The sequence below is a fragment of the Paroedura picta genome, chromosome 2 (genome assembly GCF_049243985.1).
Source record: "Paroedura picta isolate Pp20150507F chromosome 2, Ppicta_v3.0, whole genome shotgun sequence".
Taxonomy (NCBI): Eukaryota; Metazoa; Chordata; class Lepidosauria; order Squamata; family Gekkonidae; genus Paroedura; species Paroedura picta.
This window is the reverse complement of record NC_135370.1, coordinates 47,604,040-47,621,289: the sequence shown is the minus strand read 5'-3', so window position 1 is coordinate 47,621,289 and position 17,250 is coordinate 47,604,040. Positions and strand designations below refer to the sequence as shown.

Sequence of the window (17,250 nt, the reverse complement as noted above, 5' to 3'; positions counted from 1 at the left end):
ATTTAATGCCCTTGCCGATGGTGTATACACCTATGAAGAAATCATTGTAACATCTCACTGCTCTGCAGAGTTAAGTTATCCAGCATCTCCTGCAGTACATGAGGCATTGAATGCCACATACTTTCTATCAAAAAAAAGCTCTGGCTTTACAGAATAAACATCATTTTGCTTTACGCTGAATTTCTTGTTCCATTAATCAGCCAACCCAAGAAAGACTTCACATTTTCAAGCGTTGTCAAGAGGGGAGGGAATCTAATATACTGTTACAGCATTTTCGAAGATCTAAGCAAGCATCCAGATGACCTACATACTCCGCTACACTAGAATGTTGATAATTGACTTCTGTCCCTTGTGGAGGTTTGTGAATCTAATTGAACTACACCTGTCAGATAAAAGAGTATCTGGCAGCTCATGCAAACCCTCCAGAGAGACTCTTCAACTAGAGATGCCAGGAATTAGATCTGGGACCTTAATCATGCAAGCCATGCATTATGGCTCTGAGCTACGGTTTCACTTCAGTGGCTGGGATGGGGTCCTTAACTGCTCCCCTGGCCAGGGCAGATAAAATCAACTGTTAAATAGAGGATAGTATGTGTTCCTTCAAGTTTTTTTTTAAACATCTCTTTTTGGTTTAAAATCATTTTGAATTGTATGCAAATGTGTTAAAATCTACATCCCATCTCCTGTAACAGACTGTGTGATCCCCTTGGGGCACTGAGATAAAACCTGTAAAATGAAGGTGCCATAGGAAAAAAATATACCAATACAGCTTTATAAATGTATGTATGACATAACAGGTAATGTATTTATTTTAGTGGACTGGTTACTGGCCCAGGGACCACTGACAAAAGGCACTAGGACCCAGACGATAGCATCCTGTAAGAAGAAAAAAGGAGTCTCAAAGAGGCTTACAACCACCTACTCTTCCTCTCCCCACAACAAACACCCTGTGAGGCAGGTGGGCCTGAAAAAGCTCTGAGAGAACTGTGACCCACCCAAGGTCACCCAGATGGCTGCATGGGGAGGAATGGGGAATTAAAACTGCTATGTTCCCAGGATGAACTCCTGGGTTTCCTTGAGGATGATCTTGTGCTTTTTACTTTATGCCCCCTTACTACCTGCACACTGCAACTGGTGAAGCTTTCACATTATGGATGTTTATAAACCCCAAACCGCACACTTATATACTGACTTTTCACACACCTGCTTGAGGCACCTCACCAAACAGAATCACTAACATTCTGCATTAAAAACCCAACCACTAAAAAGAGCAGGATCCCAGTACAGAGGCAGGGAAGAAAACTAAAGCCTTCAAATGTATAATCTTACTTAAATGTTGTTTCCCCATGCCGATAGGAACTATACAGATTACAAAATGGGAATGTAAATAAACTCATGACTTCTTCTTGGCCTCCTCCTCCAGCTTACGTGAACGTAGCTGCTAGGGATAATTACGGCTCGTCTCCAGACTAAAGAAATCAGTTCCCCTTGGGAAAATGGATGCTTCGGAAGGCGGACTCCGTAGCATTAAACTCCACTGAGGTCCCTGCCTGCCCCCAATCCAACCCACTTGCAGCTCCATGCCCAAAGTCTCCACGTACTTCCCAACCCTAGGTAGGTGCAACTGTTCCTACTACCCTGACCCTCCGCTCCCCAGTGCTTTGAGCAGAATCAGCCACCACATCCCTGGTCTGCATCCGCGCCTTCATTAATTTGCTAGTGGAGCAATTGCTGGTCTGAAGCTTCCTCCATTCATGAGGGATGATTTCAGCCACTTTCTCCTCCTCACTCCACCCTCCCATGCTTGTTATTCACAAGCCCCACTGCCACTCACCCACCAGACCACTGTGCAGAGGACAGTGGGGAGAAGAGGAAAAGCCACTTCTACATACTACTTCCACTTGCACAAATTAATTTCCCTGTGGTTTTTTTCTTAAAGTTTCTACAATACCTTCGTGGTCACTTCAAGCTCTGCAAGGTCCAAGAGACCTCCAGGGAATTGTGTGGTGGAATGCTAAGGGACATAACATGGAGGTAGAAATGGCAAACCACTTCCAAACATCCCTTGCCCAGCTGCCAGACAATCCCTGGATCTCCTGACTGCACACGCCGTATGATAAATAATCCAGTTTACCAAAATGTTGGTACACTACAATTTCTATTCTGCTACTAAAAATCCACAATAAAGTTGTGGGAAGAGATGGCAATGCTGAAGGTACCTCTCTTGCAAAAAGTGAAGCCTTCTTCTGCATAGATTTTAATTGCCCTCGAAAGAATTATTAGGTTCTCCTGTTTTCCAAAATGCAAGTTGTAATTCATTTCCGATTTCCTGCTTCAACTGCACTTTGCTTAGAAAAGTTGGGGGGGGGGGAAGGCAAGTCTGGATATTGGTTCCTTCTTTTCTGGCAAGCATTTTCTCAGAGCTGAAAGTATATTTATTTAACAACTTCAAACATACAGCACTCCTCATGCCAAATCTAATAGTAGTGCAGAAACATCAACTGTGTCAGCGCAGTTTTGGGATTAGCTTTGCTTACTGAATCTGCTTGCTGCTACTGTTGGCAGAGGACAAAAAAACCCATTGTCTCAAGTCACAGAAATAGTGTTGGCTTAAGAAAAACCGTAAAGGCCGAAAACTCAATGCGAAGAAAAGCAAAACTTCCCTCCAGGTGAAACAATGTGGCATTCCTGCAACTTCCAGAAACTGCCATGATTTACACAAAGATAATAACTGTATGTGGCCTAGTGAAATCATAAACAATGTTTTATTTATAGAGCAATCAATAACCGAGAATAAGAATTCAGAGATGCAAATAGTCACTCGCCTACTTCCCTAAGGGATGCTGGTACGCACAGGGCCTCCCGTGAACACAAGAGCAAGAGCAGAGCAGGGGACATTTGCCATGAAGGACTGCAAGGGGGAGGACTGACCAATTCTTCCCTGCCAAGGCATCTTCTGCCCAGTCGTTTCCTCCATTGGGAAGGGGGAGAAAAAATGGCTGGTAGAGGCATTTACATAAGAGAATCAGTGGATGGTTAATACACTACTGCCCACCATTTTCCCACACACAACAATCTTTCTACCTTCATATTTCACTACTGTGTAAGTGGGTGGGGCCTGTCCGGGTCGACAAACAGCAGTTCTAGCCAATTGGGTGAGGGCACAATCTAGGACCTCACCAGAACAGGGCAGAAAGGCTTCTAGGCCCTCACCAAGACAGGCTTCTAGGCCCTCACCAGGACAGGCCAGAAAGCGACGGGGAAGCGGCAGGACACTGTGAGTAAAGAAGGAGGTCTTCCCCTCGGGCCTAGAAGCACACCCGGGGCCTCTACCACTGCCAAGGGGGAGGGGGGAATCAGGCCTTCCCACCGGGCCAAGAAACGCCAAACCCAGGAGCAATGCCGCCTCTATGTGTCTACTGGGCGGCCACGGTGTGGGGGGCGGGGTCTTTCAAAGCCCATTCTCACGAACGGGGTTTGAATCTAGTCTTCCATATTTGTGCTGAGAAGAAGACATTGGTGGAGAGCTCAACTTCCCCTTGCAAAATGTGCTTCCTACTTCATCTTAGTAGCAACTACACATATGAATGACAGCCCCTTTGGGCCAACTGCCCCAATCCACCTGCTCCAGCATCCAGTCAATTAGCACACCAACCACAGCACCTCCACATGCTATCCAGCCAGGACTTAGCGCTTTTCTGGCTGCATCGTCAAGGCAGCCACAAAAAGGGGGCCCAAACGGATTGTGAGCTTGGAAATTGCAACTCGAGGAAATGCAGGTTTGTGATTGATCTTGCCACAGAGACCTCAGCAGCATGCAAGTTTTCCACCCCCATCGGCAAAGCTTTGCTGTTTCGGATGCAAAAGGGAGATGCTACCATTTCTCATCAAGTGGACATTCGAGCAATTTCACTGGAATAAGTAAAAACAAGCTGGTTTTTAAAAAAAATAGTAATAAAAACAAAAACTTGCTCTAAGGCATGCATTCACCAAGAGAGCTTTGTAGGCCAAGTAGGAAATTACAGTAAGAACACAGCAGGAAGAGAAGGCATTAAATAAGAAAAACCATAGACACACACACAAACATAGGAGACAGGTTATTTTAATAACCAACAATGCTGTAATGCCCCTTAGCTAATGAGATGAAGATGATAAATGTCTGAGTATTTAGCTGTGCTCCTGAAACAACAGATGTATGTGTGGGCTTGCCAGGTCCTCTCTCTCTGTCTCATTGAACTGCTTGAGCATTATCAGGCTGTTAGCAACCAACTCAGAGGTAAGACGTTCACCAGGGGTGAAAACGCAAGACATGGAACAAACTGTGAAGACAAGCAGAGAGAACATGTGGGCCACAGATGAGTTGTCAGATGTAACAGAGCTCAAACATGGGAGGCAGACTGCTGAGGACTAACCAAGCAAAATGCTGGATCAGAGATTCCCCAAAATGGCAAGGGGGCTCCCAGTGGTTCTCAGACCCAGTCATCTGGGCAAGAGTCCTTTAACCCAAACCGGGTAGATGGGGGGAAAGTTGGGGGGGAAAGGCAGGTGCCAAAAGTCTTCCCGGAAGATTAATTCAAGATCAAACACCCCCTGCTGCCAAGTCCCTGACTACAGCAGATTATTTGTAAGCCCTGAGTGTTCTTTGAAGGTCTACCTCCTCACTGCCGTTATTCACAACAGGAAGGAAGACAGAGCAGGGCATTCGTGAATAATGTTAACAAGAGGAGAAGCAGGTATGCAGAACCCAGATCATCAAGGGTTTTTAAAAGTCTGATCCAGGATTGCTTACTGGCATTCTGTTTAGTTTCCACAGAGCTGACTGAAGTTCTTCTCTGTACTCATCAGGAAATGGGCTGCCATACTGTATGTCAGTTTTCAAGGGCAGGCCCCACTTGTAACTCATTTCTGTAGCCAACCCTATAAATATAGATGGCCTGGCGCTTTAGGGAGAGACACAGTCAGTGCATCAGAGAAAGCTGATAAACATTGGAATATGTAAGTTCTGTGGTATGCATAACTGAGCAGAATATAAAGGGTGTCCTGCAGGGGACACTGAAGGAGAGGTGCATTTAGCATAGATAGGACAGGAACTTCCTGATGATTTTCAAATCATCTCCTGCAGTGTCCTCCAAGGGAGACTTCCTGCTTTTTGAGCACACTTTCTCCCTGCAGAACAACAGATGAATAGAAGAAAGACTGCAGACAATATATAGGTCTTTATCTCTCTTTCTATATATAGTTGTTGACGGTATCTTCCAAATAAAGCTATTGTTTTAAGCAGCCTGATGCTGCATTCTCCTTGCATATTCAAACTCCCCCAACAATAAAAAGCACTACTAGTCCCCCTTGATACCATTTCCCCACAATTAAGACAGATCCAGGAACACCTAGAGCAGGGGTAGTCAAACTGTGGCCCTCCAGATGTCCATGGACTACAATCCCCATGAGCCCTTGCCAGCGAATGCGAGTGCTGGCAGGGTCTCATGGGAATTGTAGTCCATGGACATCTGGAAGGCCACAGTTTGACTACCCCTGACCTAGAGGCTACATACTGATGTTACATCTAGCCTGTCAAGGAGAGCCAAAGGCATATTTCCATGGCACCAAGTCTCTTCAATGTAAGCGAACCAAAAAATCAAGGGGATAAACTTATATTCATTGTTATACCCATCTCACGATTTCTAAACTTCTCCTGTCCAAGAGGTTAGCTTAAATCCTCACTGACGTTAACCATTCGTGAGATAAAACACTATCAATCTCCAGTAAGTGTAGCTTTATGTAACTAAGAGTTCAGGCAGGTTACACAGGCCGAGCAAATTAACCGGCCCTTGCCAATGTGAAGATCCACTGCAAGCTGAGGCCTTAATCAACTGCTTGTCTCTCCCTTAGACAATCCCGATACCCCCGTTGCCAAAAAACCTCTCTAAAAACCATTTCTAAAAAAGCTTCCCTACACAGCCTCCCTCTATAACTTACACCATCGACAAGATCTTACTAAAGTAAAATTGTTCTGTCCAATACTTACTCGGCACCTATAGCTAAAATGCAGGCCTGCTGCTTTGTGCTTGACCTGCAGTGACCCAGTGCTTTTCAGAGTATTAAACCAAGTCCAACAAAGCAAACAAGGAGAAAAAGGGAAAGTAACATTCTTCTAAGGATCTGAAATGATTTCTCCTAAGGAAACTTGACGCAAAATGCGTTAGGTTTTCACAAATATTAAAGGTTCTTTCCCTGAAAGCACCAATTGTTTTTTCCTATTTTCCTTGTTGGATTTGGTACCTTTTCTTCTTTATGCGCTAGAAGAGCAAGATTACAGTTCAACAGCACCAATTTCCATGGCATAAGCTTGAAGAAGCAGCTTTGACTCTCAAATGCTTATAACTCTAGAAATCTAGAATGTCTTTAATGTTGCTGGACTAAACTCTTGCTGGGTACAGAAATTTATTTTTTTTATTTATTCAATTTCTAGCCCGCTGTTCTCGGAGACCGGCTCGCGTTGGGTTACACAAAAAATTCAGTAATACAATAAAACCCCCTTAAAATCCCATTAAAACCCCTATAACAATGCAGTAATTCCAGATGGCAAAAACCCTTATTCCTAACACAACGCAGCATGGGGGAACCAGATGTAGATGCTCCAGTAGGAGAGGGGACCCATAACACTGCCTCTTGCACTGGCCCTGACCATAAACCTGGTGGAAGAGCTCCGTTTTGCAGGACCCCCGAAAAGCAGAAAGCTCTTCAAGGGCCCACACCTCCTTCAGGAGCTCATTCCACCAGGTAGGGGCCAGGACCGAAAAGGCCCTGGCCCTGGTCAAGGCCAAGCAAGCCTCCCTAGGGCCAAGAATAGTCAACAGTCAATTCTAAAATGGCTGTTCTGATTAGGGGTGGTAAATATAATCCTTAAAGTTAAAATTAAATTATTTGCTCCACAGAAAACTTGGCACTTCTTCTGAGATCTTATTTAAGTCACAATGCCATCTTGATGCAAGGTAAATTTGAAGAACCGATGTAGTGCAGTGGTTGGAACACAGATTTAGAACTCATTGGGATGGCCAGTTTCAAACTCGGATTCATCCATACATATTCTTCCTATGTCTCATGCCCCACTGGGGGGAGGCAGAGACACAGGGAAAGCTTTGCTCTCTCTTCAAGCAGCTCTGCTCTACCACTGGATGCCCCAAGAAGCGTTCGCTTCTTCCTGCTGCTTAACACATTCCACACTAAACAGCCAAAGCAGCTGAAACCTGGGCAGTACAGGGTGTGAGCAACCTAGAAGGCTCCTTTCACCTCACCAGTCTCAGCTGGCAGACACAGATGAGATACCTGTGCCTCCTTTCTTCTTCCACCAGCCCCATCTAGAAACACAGCTGCAGGTGGTATCCTGGAGGCACAAGGGAGAGGGCAGCCCTGAGCCCAGGGAGAGGAAAACATTACTGCAGGGTTTTCAAGCATCTCTCAAAATCCTGTCTGTACTAGGCGACAGTTTAGGTTTGCCTGCTGGTTGGGCGGGCACTGCCTACAGCCAAATTTTGTCTGAATAAGCCCTCTGAAAAGATTCATCTGACAGCTGTAGAGCATGCCCACAGCCTCTCTGCTGAACAGGCACAACCCCATAATACAAGATGAAACCGGACTCATTTTATTAATTTTTGATGCAACCGTTCAAATGCCTTGGACTGAAGGTTATATTAAGCTACATGTTCCCGCTCTCTCTTCTTTTGCGTGACAATGATGTCTCTTTCTCTCCCAGCACCAACAAAAAAACTGAAGAATGGCTCAGCTTGGCAGCGCTGTCATTCCGTTTTGTGGAGTGACAATGATCCCATAACAGAATGCCAACACCAAGACCGAGTTGACCTGCTCATGTGCCTCTTGAAATGTATTAGTCTTCCATGATTTATCAGTGTTAACAGCAGCCTGAGCTCAGTGCAACTTTATGGTCCTGTGTATTCCAACAATCAGAAGAGCTTCCAAATAAAGAAAATGATATATAGTTTTTATTATGCAATAAATGGAGGCATCATTGAAACATAAAACAAAATACTGCTTAATTCAGAAGTGAAATTGCTCTCACAATGTTTATTTTCCACATGGCTTTCAGCTGTAAAGTAACATTTCACTGTTCTATTACCAGGCAAGTGGCAATAGTTTGGATTCAACTCAATCAATTCTGTTCACGAAAATGGAAAAATGGGTCCTCTTTGACCACAACACAAGCTGTGCCAGGGATTATTGGACAACAACAGTAGTAATAGGGCTGCCAGCTCCAGGTTGGGAAATACACAGATTTTGGGGGTGGAGCCTGAGGAGGGACTTCAATGGTGTATAATCCCACCTTGAAAAGTGGCTATTTCCTGCAGGTGAGCTGATCTCTGTTGCATGGAGATCAGTCGTAATAGTGGGAGATCTCCAGCCACTCCCTGGAGGTTGGCACCCCTAAGTAACAACGAGGAAAAAGGAGTAAAATTTGATAGCCTGCTATCACTCCATCAGACTGAGCCCAAAAGCTGGATGGATCCAGCCTATCAACAAAAGCACAAAAAGTATAAATACAGATTTTATCATAATGAATGCCCAGATCAAGTTCAAGGTTTTGACCTTTAAGGCCCTTTGTGCTCTGGGACCCACATATCTGAGGGACCGCCTGTCTCCCTATCCCCCTCACAGGGCCTTTTGCTCTGCAGGTAATAATTTGTTGATGGTGGTTTGTTTGAGCTCGACCACGGCCGGGGCCTTTTCAGTCAATTCTGACCAGGTGGAATGAGCTCCTGGAAGAGCTGAGGGCCCTGCAGCAGCTGTTGTGGTTCTGCAAGACTGGGAAGACAGAGCTCTTCCGATTGAAGCCAGGGCATGGAAGGTCTGAGGGGCCCCTCCCGCCTACACATCTATTGGACTGACGGCACCACTGGATTTCCCCCTGAGGCACTAAGTGGGGGTTGCTGGAGGACAGGGTGAGGAGGTTGGGGTTCTTTCTTTCTTGCCACCAGGTTCTGTCTTGTAATGGGGGGGTAGCTTTAATTTTTTATGTGGGGCTTTATCCTTTTATGTAACTCACCGCAAGATGGCTTGCTGATTGCAGTGGGGGATAAATCTATCCAATAAATAACAGAAGACAGATGCAAGTCACATGAACACATGAACCTGCCTCATCCTGAATCAGGCCATCAGTTCATTAAGATCAGTACTATTCAGCCTGGCAGGAGCTCCCCAGAGTATCAGGCTGAGGTCTTTCACATCACCTGCCACTTGATCCTTTTACCCGGAGATGCTGCAGATTGAACTCAAGATGTTCTGCATGCCAAGCAGAGGTTCTACGACTGAACCAGCTCCCCCACCCAAAGAACGATCAGAAACTAAATACCACAAAATTAAAAAGAGAGGAAAAGAGACGATATCAGTTATGGGACACTTGCCAGGGTCCTCTCCCTGAAAAAGGAGGGGGCTGCATAAGGATTAACCTTGCCAAGCATGCAAGATTTTGCTGGGGGGGAGACTCGGCATCCAGCAGCTGGGTTTGTCAGGTACACAGAGTACCATATTATTATCAATGTTAGCTTTGTGTATTGTTTTTTGATTGGGTTCTTAATTTTATGGTGCACACATTAAAGTGACCCTCCTCTCCTCTTTCCACTCTACCAGGAGCCACGGCTGCCCTCTCAAGGGCTACCTGGCTTAAACTGGACAGGTGAACAATGCCAGTAAAAGCATAACTGACTGCTGCATCTCCAGCTCCCGGGAACAGAGTCAGCAGTCCCTAGAACAGGGGTAGTCAAACTGCGGCCCTCCAGATGTCCGTGGACTACAATTCCCAGGAGCCCCTGCCAGCATTCGCTGTGGAATTGTAGTCCACGGACATCTGGAGGGCCGCAGTTTGACTATCCCTGCCCTAGAATTAGTTAAACTTCATGCCCTCATCCTGGATATGAAGTGGACATAAACTGCTAGCTTTAACTTCGGAAGGCTGTCACAACAAAGCACTTCCTGTACCTTTCCCTCAGAGGATAACAATGACAAGCTTTCGAAGTCGTATGTGACTACAAGAGAACTCTGGAGAAGATAACAAGAATGTTGTAGAATCCTACCCGGGGGGGGGGGGGAGGAGTTATAGACCAAATTGCAAAATATATGTTCATTTGTACCCAAAATAAATGAATAAAGAGCCTGACCCAAGCTTTCTGTGTTTTTGTTTTTTGGCTCAAGTTTAAGCAGAAAACAATCCAGGCCAAAACCAAAAATTTTGATTTACAGCAGCAATAGAAAACTCCAGCAGACTCATTCCAGTCAGTTTACACACCAAGCATAATTCATAGCTTCAAAACAAAGCATTAAAAAAACACACAACAAAAATGCAGTGTTGATTTGAAAATCATACTGCTGTCACATTGTGCTTTAACAATAAAAAATCATGTCAGTAGAATATTTCATACTTATATACTTCAGCTCACCACATCTCATTTAAGAAGATATAGACAACACACAAGCAGTGGTCATTCAATACAGAAAATTATTATTCTTATTAGCTTCGTTTATAGTCCCCCTTCCTCACTGAGACTCAAAGCGGATTACAAAACGTGAAAAGTAATTCAGCCCGACAGCCAGGGTCTCCCACAGACAGTGTGTCAGGACTAGGATTACAGAACTACAGAACAATGCAGTTGAAAGAGTCGGCAAGGTAACAAGAACTCTCTAAGGCCTCACATAACAGAATCGTGCCAAAAATGAAGCCCTTTTCATTGATTTCAGGAGGAAAGATAAGCATCACTGAACTGTTTCATTGAAATCAATAGGATTTAATGTGCTTAATTTTGACCGAATCAGACCATGCGCATTAAAACAAACAACTATGCATTTTAGGCCCCAGAAACAGAAGAAGAGTTGGTCCTTATATGCTGCTTTTCTCTACCCGAAGGAGTCTCAAAGAGGCCTACAATCGCCTTCCCTTTCCTCTCCCCACAACAGACACCCTGTGAGGGAGGGGAGGCTGAGTGAGCCGTGATATTACTTCTCAGTCAGAACAGCTTTATCAGGGCCATGGTGAACCCAAGGTCACACAGCTGGCTGCATGTAGAGGAGGAGCACAGAATCAGAAGTCCATGCTCCTAACCACTACACCAAGCTGGCTCTCCAAGATCACCAGGCAACATATTACTTCACAGTATGCAAAATACATATCAGAAAGCCCTAAAAACCTCAGGGAGAACACTCCACAAAAATCACATTGGTGATCACATCTCAAATACACCTTAATACAGAAGAGTCATAATTGTTTTGGGTTGTGGCTAGGCTCCAGAAAGCTAAGTTACACACCTGCAAGTGTTTTGTTATACAGGATGCTTCCTTAAAAGCAGGTCCTTACGACATGCCACAAACTACTGTGGCAACTCTCCTTCAGTTTCAAGAGGTCTGCCATACAGGATGGAGTAGCACCATAAGAGAAACCTCTCCCACACTTCTGGGAGCACACAACAATTTGCAGCTCTTTGAATCTGTGCCTGTGATTCCCTGTGATGGGTGCACACATAGTACAGCTATTACAAGAAATATCACTGCTACACATAGTATATGGGTATGTATCATTAGGATTTTCTGTGCACACAAGTCTAACAATCAGCACACTACAGAGCCAATATGACCTAATTCAGCTCAGGATATCTAACCCAATCTATCGCTTGATAACAGATTACAATACAGAGAAGCAGCAGCTAAAAGCTACAAACTGGGAAAGAGTTAAGAGAAGGAACATAGAGAATGCCAGGGTTTCCAGTTTAAGCAGAAGCCCCCCCCCCCCCCAAAGAATAGGCTTCTCTCCAATTTCTCATTTGCCTTCTTTGGTTGTGGTTTCAGTCCCCTTTTCTGCCCCCTTTTCCTTACCTACATACACATTAAAACTCTTACTCCAGTACAGAATAACACTTCCCCCTCACAAAGCCATGTTCTTACCTTGTTTCACTCCGCTAAATCTATGCTAATTTACATTTTAAGCTAAATATAATTTCTGAGGTTCAGCAGGTTAAAGACAGAATCTAGTGCGTATTTATTTAAAGGCACATTTTTATATGTATCTGATTCACCTTTACCCCCTTCCCCTACTATACCAGAAAGAGAAAATCCACCAACCAAGCCTGAATTTTTATTTTTGCTTTTGTAGATACGCATCTCGACCTATAAAGCCAGTCAGACAGACAATATTGTCAGAAATGAGTAATTCTTAAAGACAAGGCTGCTAGGCCCAAGATGCAATTCTAAATGCACATGAGTTAGCTGTGACAATTCCATCACACGGAAACGCTGTGTTTGCTCAGATGCACCTTTCTAATAAGCACCGTTTATTTTTTAAAGGAGCCATCAATATGGACAACACTCTACTGAGTCCCAAAGTCTCTGCTATAAAGTTTACAGTCTTAAATTTGGCTTCAGGCGTTAACTACATGATGCAAAAGAAGAGCAAATAAACAAGGGGGAAATGTGTTTTAGAACAGATTCCCAAGAGCAACACTTTCCAAGGATGACTCCTTGACCCAGTTCAAAATCCAAGTTTAGGATTAATTCAGCACCATCACTTTTGGGGCTTCCTTCACAATTCATACAGCCGATGTTCCCTGCACAACTCCCAAGCAGAGAAAGAGGGCTGGGTGACATCTCTCTATTCCAAATGATAATTGGCCTACATGCGAAGACAATTTGCGAACCGGTACATTCATGCTCAGAACAAGCAGGTCAAGCGACGGGTCGGCTAAAGCTACAGAGGGGGAGGGGGGCGCATCCAGGCCCAGATGGCCAGAAGCCAGCCAAGTGCTCCTTGCCGCCCGCGGTCAGGGGAACGGGGCTGGAGCGGCACCTCTGCGGTTTGCCCCTGACGACCTTCGACTCGACCCGGTCTTTTGTAAAACCCTCCGCGCCCGATCACAGCCGCTCCCAAGCCCCTCGATCCAACGGAGCCCCGTCCGCCGAAAAGGCTTCGCGACACCCGCGCAGCCTCCGCGCCGCGGCCCCCCAGGCCGGCCCTTCTCCTGCAACAAACCCCCACCGCCGGCCCCCCAGGCGGGCTCGCCCGAAGCCACGTGGCCTCCCGCCCGCCACTTTCCTGGGCGCGCGCGCGCTTCGGGGGCTGCGCACCCCCTCCCCTCCCCTCCCCTCCCGCTTACCTGCCGGAGGATGAAGCTGGTGGAAGTTGTGCTGCCATCGGATCGCTTCAAGCGGCTCCTGCGCGTGGCCGTGCCTCGGGACCCCTGGAGCAAGGGGGGCGGGGGGGGGAGAGGGAAGGGAGATGGTTAGCTCAATGGGGAGGAGGGAAGGGGCCCCTCTGGGCAAGCAAGCTGGGTCAGCCCTCGCAGCTGGGGAGGGGGCGCTTTTCCCACCGCCCGCCGGCTGTCCGGCCTCTCCCCCTCCCCAACGGGGGCCGGCTCCTCGCGCTCGGCGGGCGGACAAGCGAGACACCTGGAAGATGGGGTCGGCGAGCCCGTTCTTGCCGTACGAGGAAGGGTGCTTGGACATGCTGGGCGCCGCCGGGGCTCCCCAGGCGCGGTCGGAGCACGCCGCCGAAGCCCTCCGCGCTGCTGCCTCTGCTGCCGCTGCCGCCGCCGCTGCGTGCCTGCTGCTCGCCCGCTCGCTCGCTCGCTCGCGTGGGGATGGAGTCGGCTCAGGGCGCTGCGAGCGGAGAGCGGCGGAACCCTTAAAGCGACAGCGACGCCTTTTCCCTCTGAAAGGTCACCCGCGCACCCGGCGGCGGCGGAGGCAGGCAGGGCGGGGCGGCCTCCAGGGGAGGGGTTCTTCGGGACGCGCGGCTGCACGGGAGCCTCCCGCTGGGGTCCGGGCGCTGCCGGGCCAGAGGCGTGGGGAGGTGGGGCTGCCAGGACCTGCCCCCTATTGCTTGCCGCCCGGCCGGCCGTGCTGCTTCTGAAGGGAGCCTGCTCGCCCGAGCTCTCAGGAGAGCGGCAGCCCAGCCCGCGGCTTGCGAGGAGGTGGGAGGGAGACCGGGCTCATCCCGCAGGGAACAGAGCCGCGCTCGCCCGTGGGTTCTTAGGCTGCCCTCGAAGGCGCGGGGCTGGGGGTTGGCGGGCCGGGGCGTGAGCTCGAGGAAGGCAGCGTTGATGTGGGAGCTTCACCCCCCGAACACCTGCCTGGTCTCCGAGGGGGTCCCAGAGCGTGTTCCGTCCTTCGCGGAGATCCGAAGGAAAACGCGCGTCGCCTGGAAAAAGGCCCCCGGTCTGGTGCCAGGGTCGGTTTCCGTGCAGATGGCTGGGCCCTCCAAGCGAGTGAAGCAGCCTGCCTTCGTCTACCCGAGCAACTAGTCTCTTTGGGTTCTTTCTTTCCACAACTGGGAAAGGGTCTGCTCTTAATTGCTATCAGGGACAGTTTTATTTCTCCGATGTTTTTTGTGAACTACAATTGGACTCAAAAGGACCCATTGGCTGTTTTACCAAAGAATGATCATATGGTGTGATTCGGACACTATGACACAGTTTACTCAGTTGCCACAACTTTACCTTTTCTGTATATCTGTACTCTCAGGATTCTTGTTCCATTTTGTCTGAAGAAGTGTGCCTGCACACCAGAGTTCACGCCTTGAATAAATGTTTGTTGGTCTTAAAGGTACCTTTGGACTCAAGTTTTATTGTGCTACTTCAGACAGACCAACACAGCTACCCACTTGAATTAGTCTACCCAAATAGATGCCGGCTTTTAAAACAAAAACAAAAACTTGTCATCCAGGTGTCATATGGCTCCTATTTATTTTTGTTCCAGTAGAAGAGCCCAGCTTCTCCTGGACCTGCCTTCCACACAAAAACATCCTTCTCTGACAGGCATGGTCAGTTAAAGGAGGGTTTCCCCATCACCAGGCCACAATTCAAATCTGGAAAGTTCTGGAAATTCACACTGAGCCAGGGAGAATCTAAATGAGCATGGGAGATGGGTGGAACTTAGAGCACTTCCCGACCACACCCCCGCACTCCACTTAAAAAAAAAATTATATACTAAAAATAAGCTCCAAGTTTATAAACACATGTTGTAAATTTAAATGCCTGATGTGTGTGAGAGAGAGACTTCAGGTTAGATCAATGCCACTCTCTGCAGATCTAGGGACCCCTTCAAAACTTGCTCAGCTAGAACCTCTCTCAAAAATGTACCCTGTGGTGCAGGGGTAGTCAAACTGTGGCCCTCCAGATGTTTGTGGACTACAATACCCATGAGCCCCTGTCAGCATTCACTAGCAGGGGCTCATGGGAATTGTAGCCCATGGACATCTGGAGGGCCGCAGTTTGACTACCCCTGCCTGTGGTGATTGTGGAGTGGGACTGGATTGACCTTTTTATTTTACTCACCCGCCTCAGAATGGGTCCACGTTTTTACTTGTTTCGTGATTTTATGATTCTTCCACTGATCATCCAAGGTGCTCATACGGGGTCCTTTCCAGCCTATTGACAACAGCCTTGTGTTGAAGGTCAGATTGTAGGTGAGTGACCAGCCCAAGGTCACTCAGTGAGCTTCTAGGCTGAATTGCCTTGGCATCCATAAATGCTCATGCCTGAAATCAGTGGGGTAACTAACAACCTCACCTCAAACCATATTTACTCAGAGGTTAAAGCCCATTGTTAATTAATCTGTTCCCATATAAAAAATTCCTCCATGCCAGAAAGAATGGTCCACTAAAAGTATTGATTCTTCCTTTAAGAAGACATATTTGAGGTCACCATACACACGAGTGAGTCCACTCCGCGAACAGCAGCCAGATGACAGAAAGATCTGCTTCTAAAGTGTTATTTGAGAGCCAGTTTGTTGTAGTGGTTAGGAGTGCAGATTTCTAATATGGCGGCCGGGTTCAATTCTGCACTCCCCCACATGCAGCCAGATGGGTGACCTTGGGCTTGCCACAGCACAGATAAAGCTGTTCTGACTGAACAGTGATATCAGGGCTCTCTCAGCCTCACCCACCTCACAGGGTGCCTGTTGTGGGGAGAGGAAAGAGAAGGTGATTGTAAGCCACTTTGAGACTCCTTCGGGTAGAGAAAAGCAGCATATAAGAACCTTCTTCTAAAGTGTGTTGAAAGTGCATTATCCAACCTGTGCAGAATGAGCCAGGGATTGAATCAGATCCTCTTGATGTTTCATGTAAAGCATCTGCTATCAGGGGTATAAAACTAGCTGAGACCAAAGTGTCAGGGCAGAAAGTTCTTTACAGTATTTCTATCTTGTTTTTCCCCCCAGCAGAGAGGGAAAAGTCAGGCATAATAAAAGCACCTTTCTTTTCCCCCCTCTTGGGAGCTGGAAGCAGTCGTCAAGAGGAGGCAGATCTGATTAGGGAAGAGAGGAAAGCATTAACCATTCAACAGTCCCTATTACTCATCCTCCTTCACACACACACAGAGAGCTTTTTGAACAAATTACTCATTAGAGGATCCAGCTAAAGATCCCCCAAAGTATATACAATTTCCCATAAAGATTGAAGTCCTGCAACCTTCTGCAATCCTATATACAGTTTACGGAGCAAGACTGGACCTGGTCCATTCAGCTTCCAATGCCAAGAGGTAAGTCCGAGTTATTTTTATTATGTGAACTCCTTTCTCACTACCACAAGCAGGGCCAAGTTACACATTGTGCAACAGCTACTGCCCACTTCCTGGTGATGCCTGTCATTTGCTGCGTTCGGCAGGGCTCCTGTAAGATCTTCCAGCCACCAATGGAGCTCATCTCATGGTGCAAATCCACCTGACACCAAGAAACCGCTTACATGCAAATACATCTGCTTCACATGACTTCAAATGAACTTAAATCAACCAACTACAACTCAACCACGGCTCAAATTTTAAGCCATGGGGATGGGTGGCAGTTTACAACCATGACTTCTGCAATCTGATCCCCAAACCCACTGAGGTTTTGGTGTAAGACCCTTTGTGATAAATGTCCTGAATGTCCAAAATTAAAAGCCCTTCTTTGCCTATTCTAGTCCTGGAGCCTGCTTCTCACTGCCTAAACCCTTTTAACAAATGCAGATTTAAATTTAAATAACATAATAGGTGGGGGCGGGGGGAGATTCTGGACAGAAATGATTTAAAAATCCTAAACCCAAACTCTGTTTTTGACAGTGTGTTTGCGATGCCAACTGGGCAGTTGGAAAACAAGATGCACAACAAATGGGACAAGTTGCAATTTTATCTTGGTAACAAGCTGCCTAGCAACAGCAGAACACAAAGGGCTACCAAGAGGCAATGTGGTTAATCACTCCTGGGTCAAAGGATCTCCCCACCC

General features: G+C 47.0%; 1 protein-coding gene across 2 annotated transcripts in view; it reads right to left on the bottom strand.

The window, feature by feature from the left end:
- The window catches only part of CACNB4 (calcium voltage-gated channel auxiliary subunit beta 4), a 225,686-nt gene extending 211,757 nt beyond the window's left edge, over nucleotides 1–13,929 (bottom strand). The window contains exons 1-2 of one of the 2 annotated variants that reach the window (XR_013228081.1): nucleotides 13,441–13,929; nucleotides 13,149–13,232 (exon numbers count right to left, since the gene is read on the bottom strand). Coding sequence is in view for 1 of the 2 variants with exons in the window: in XM_077320034.1 (XP_077176149.1) it covers nucleotides 13,149–13,232; nucleotides 13,441–13,497 (141 nt within the window). In the remaining variant the exon portion in view is untranslated. The remainder of the gene's footprint in view (nucleotides 1–13,148; nucleotides 13,233–13,440) is intronic. The other variant, XM_077320034.1, reaches the window with a different exon arrangement.
- Between the last annotated feature and the right edge of the window lie 3,321 nt (nucleotides 13,930–17,250).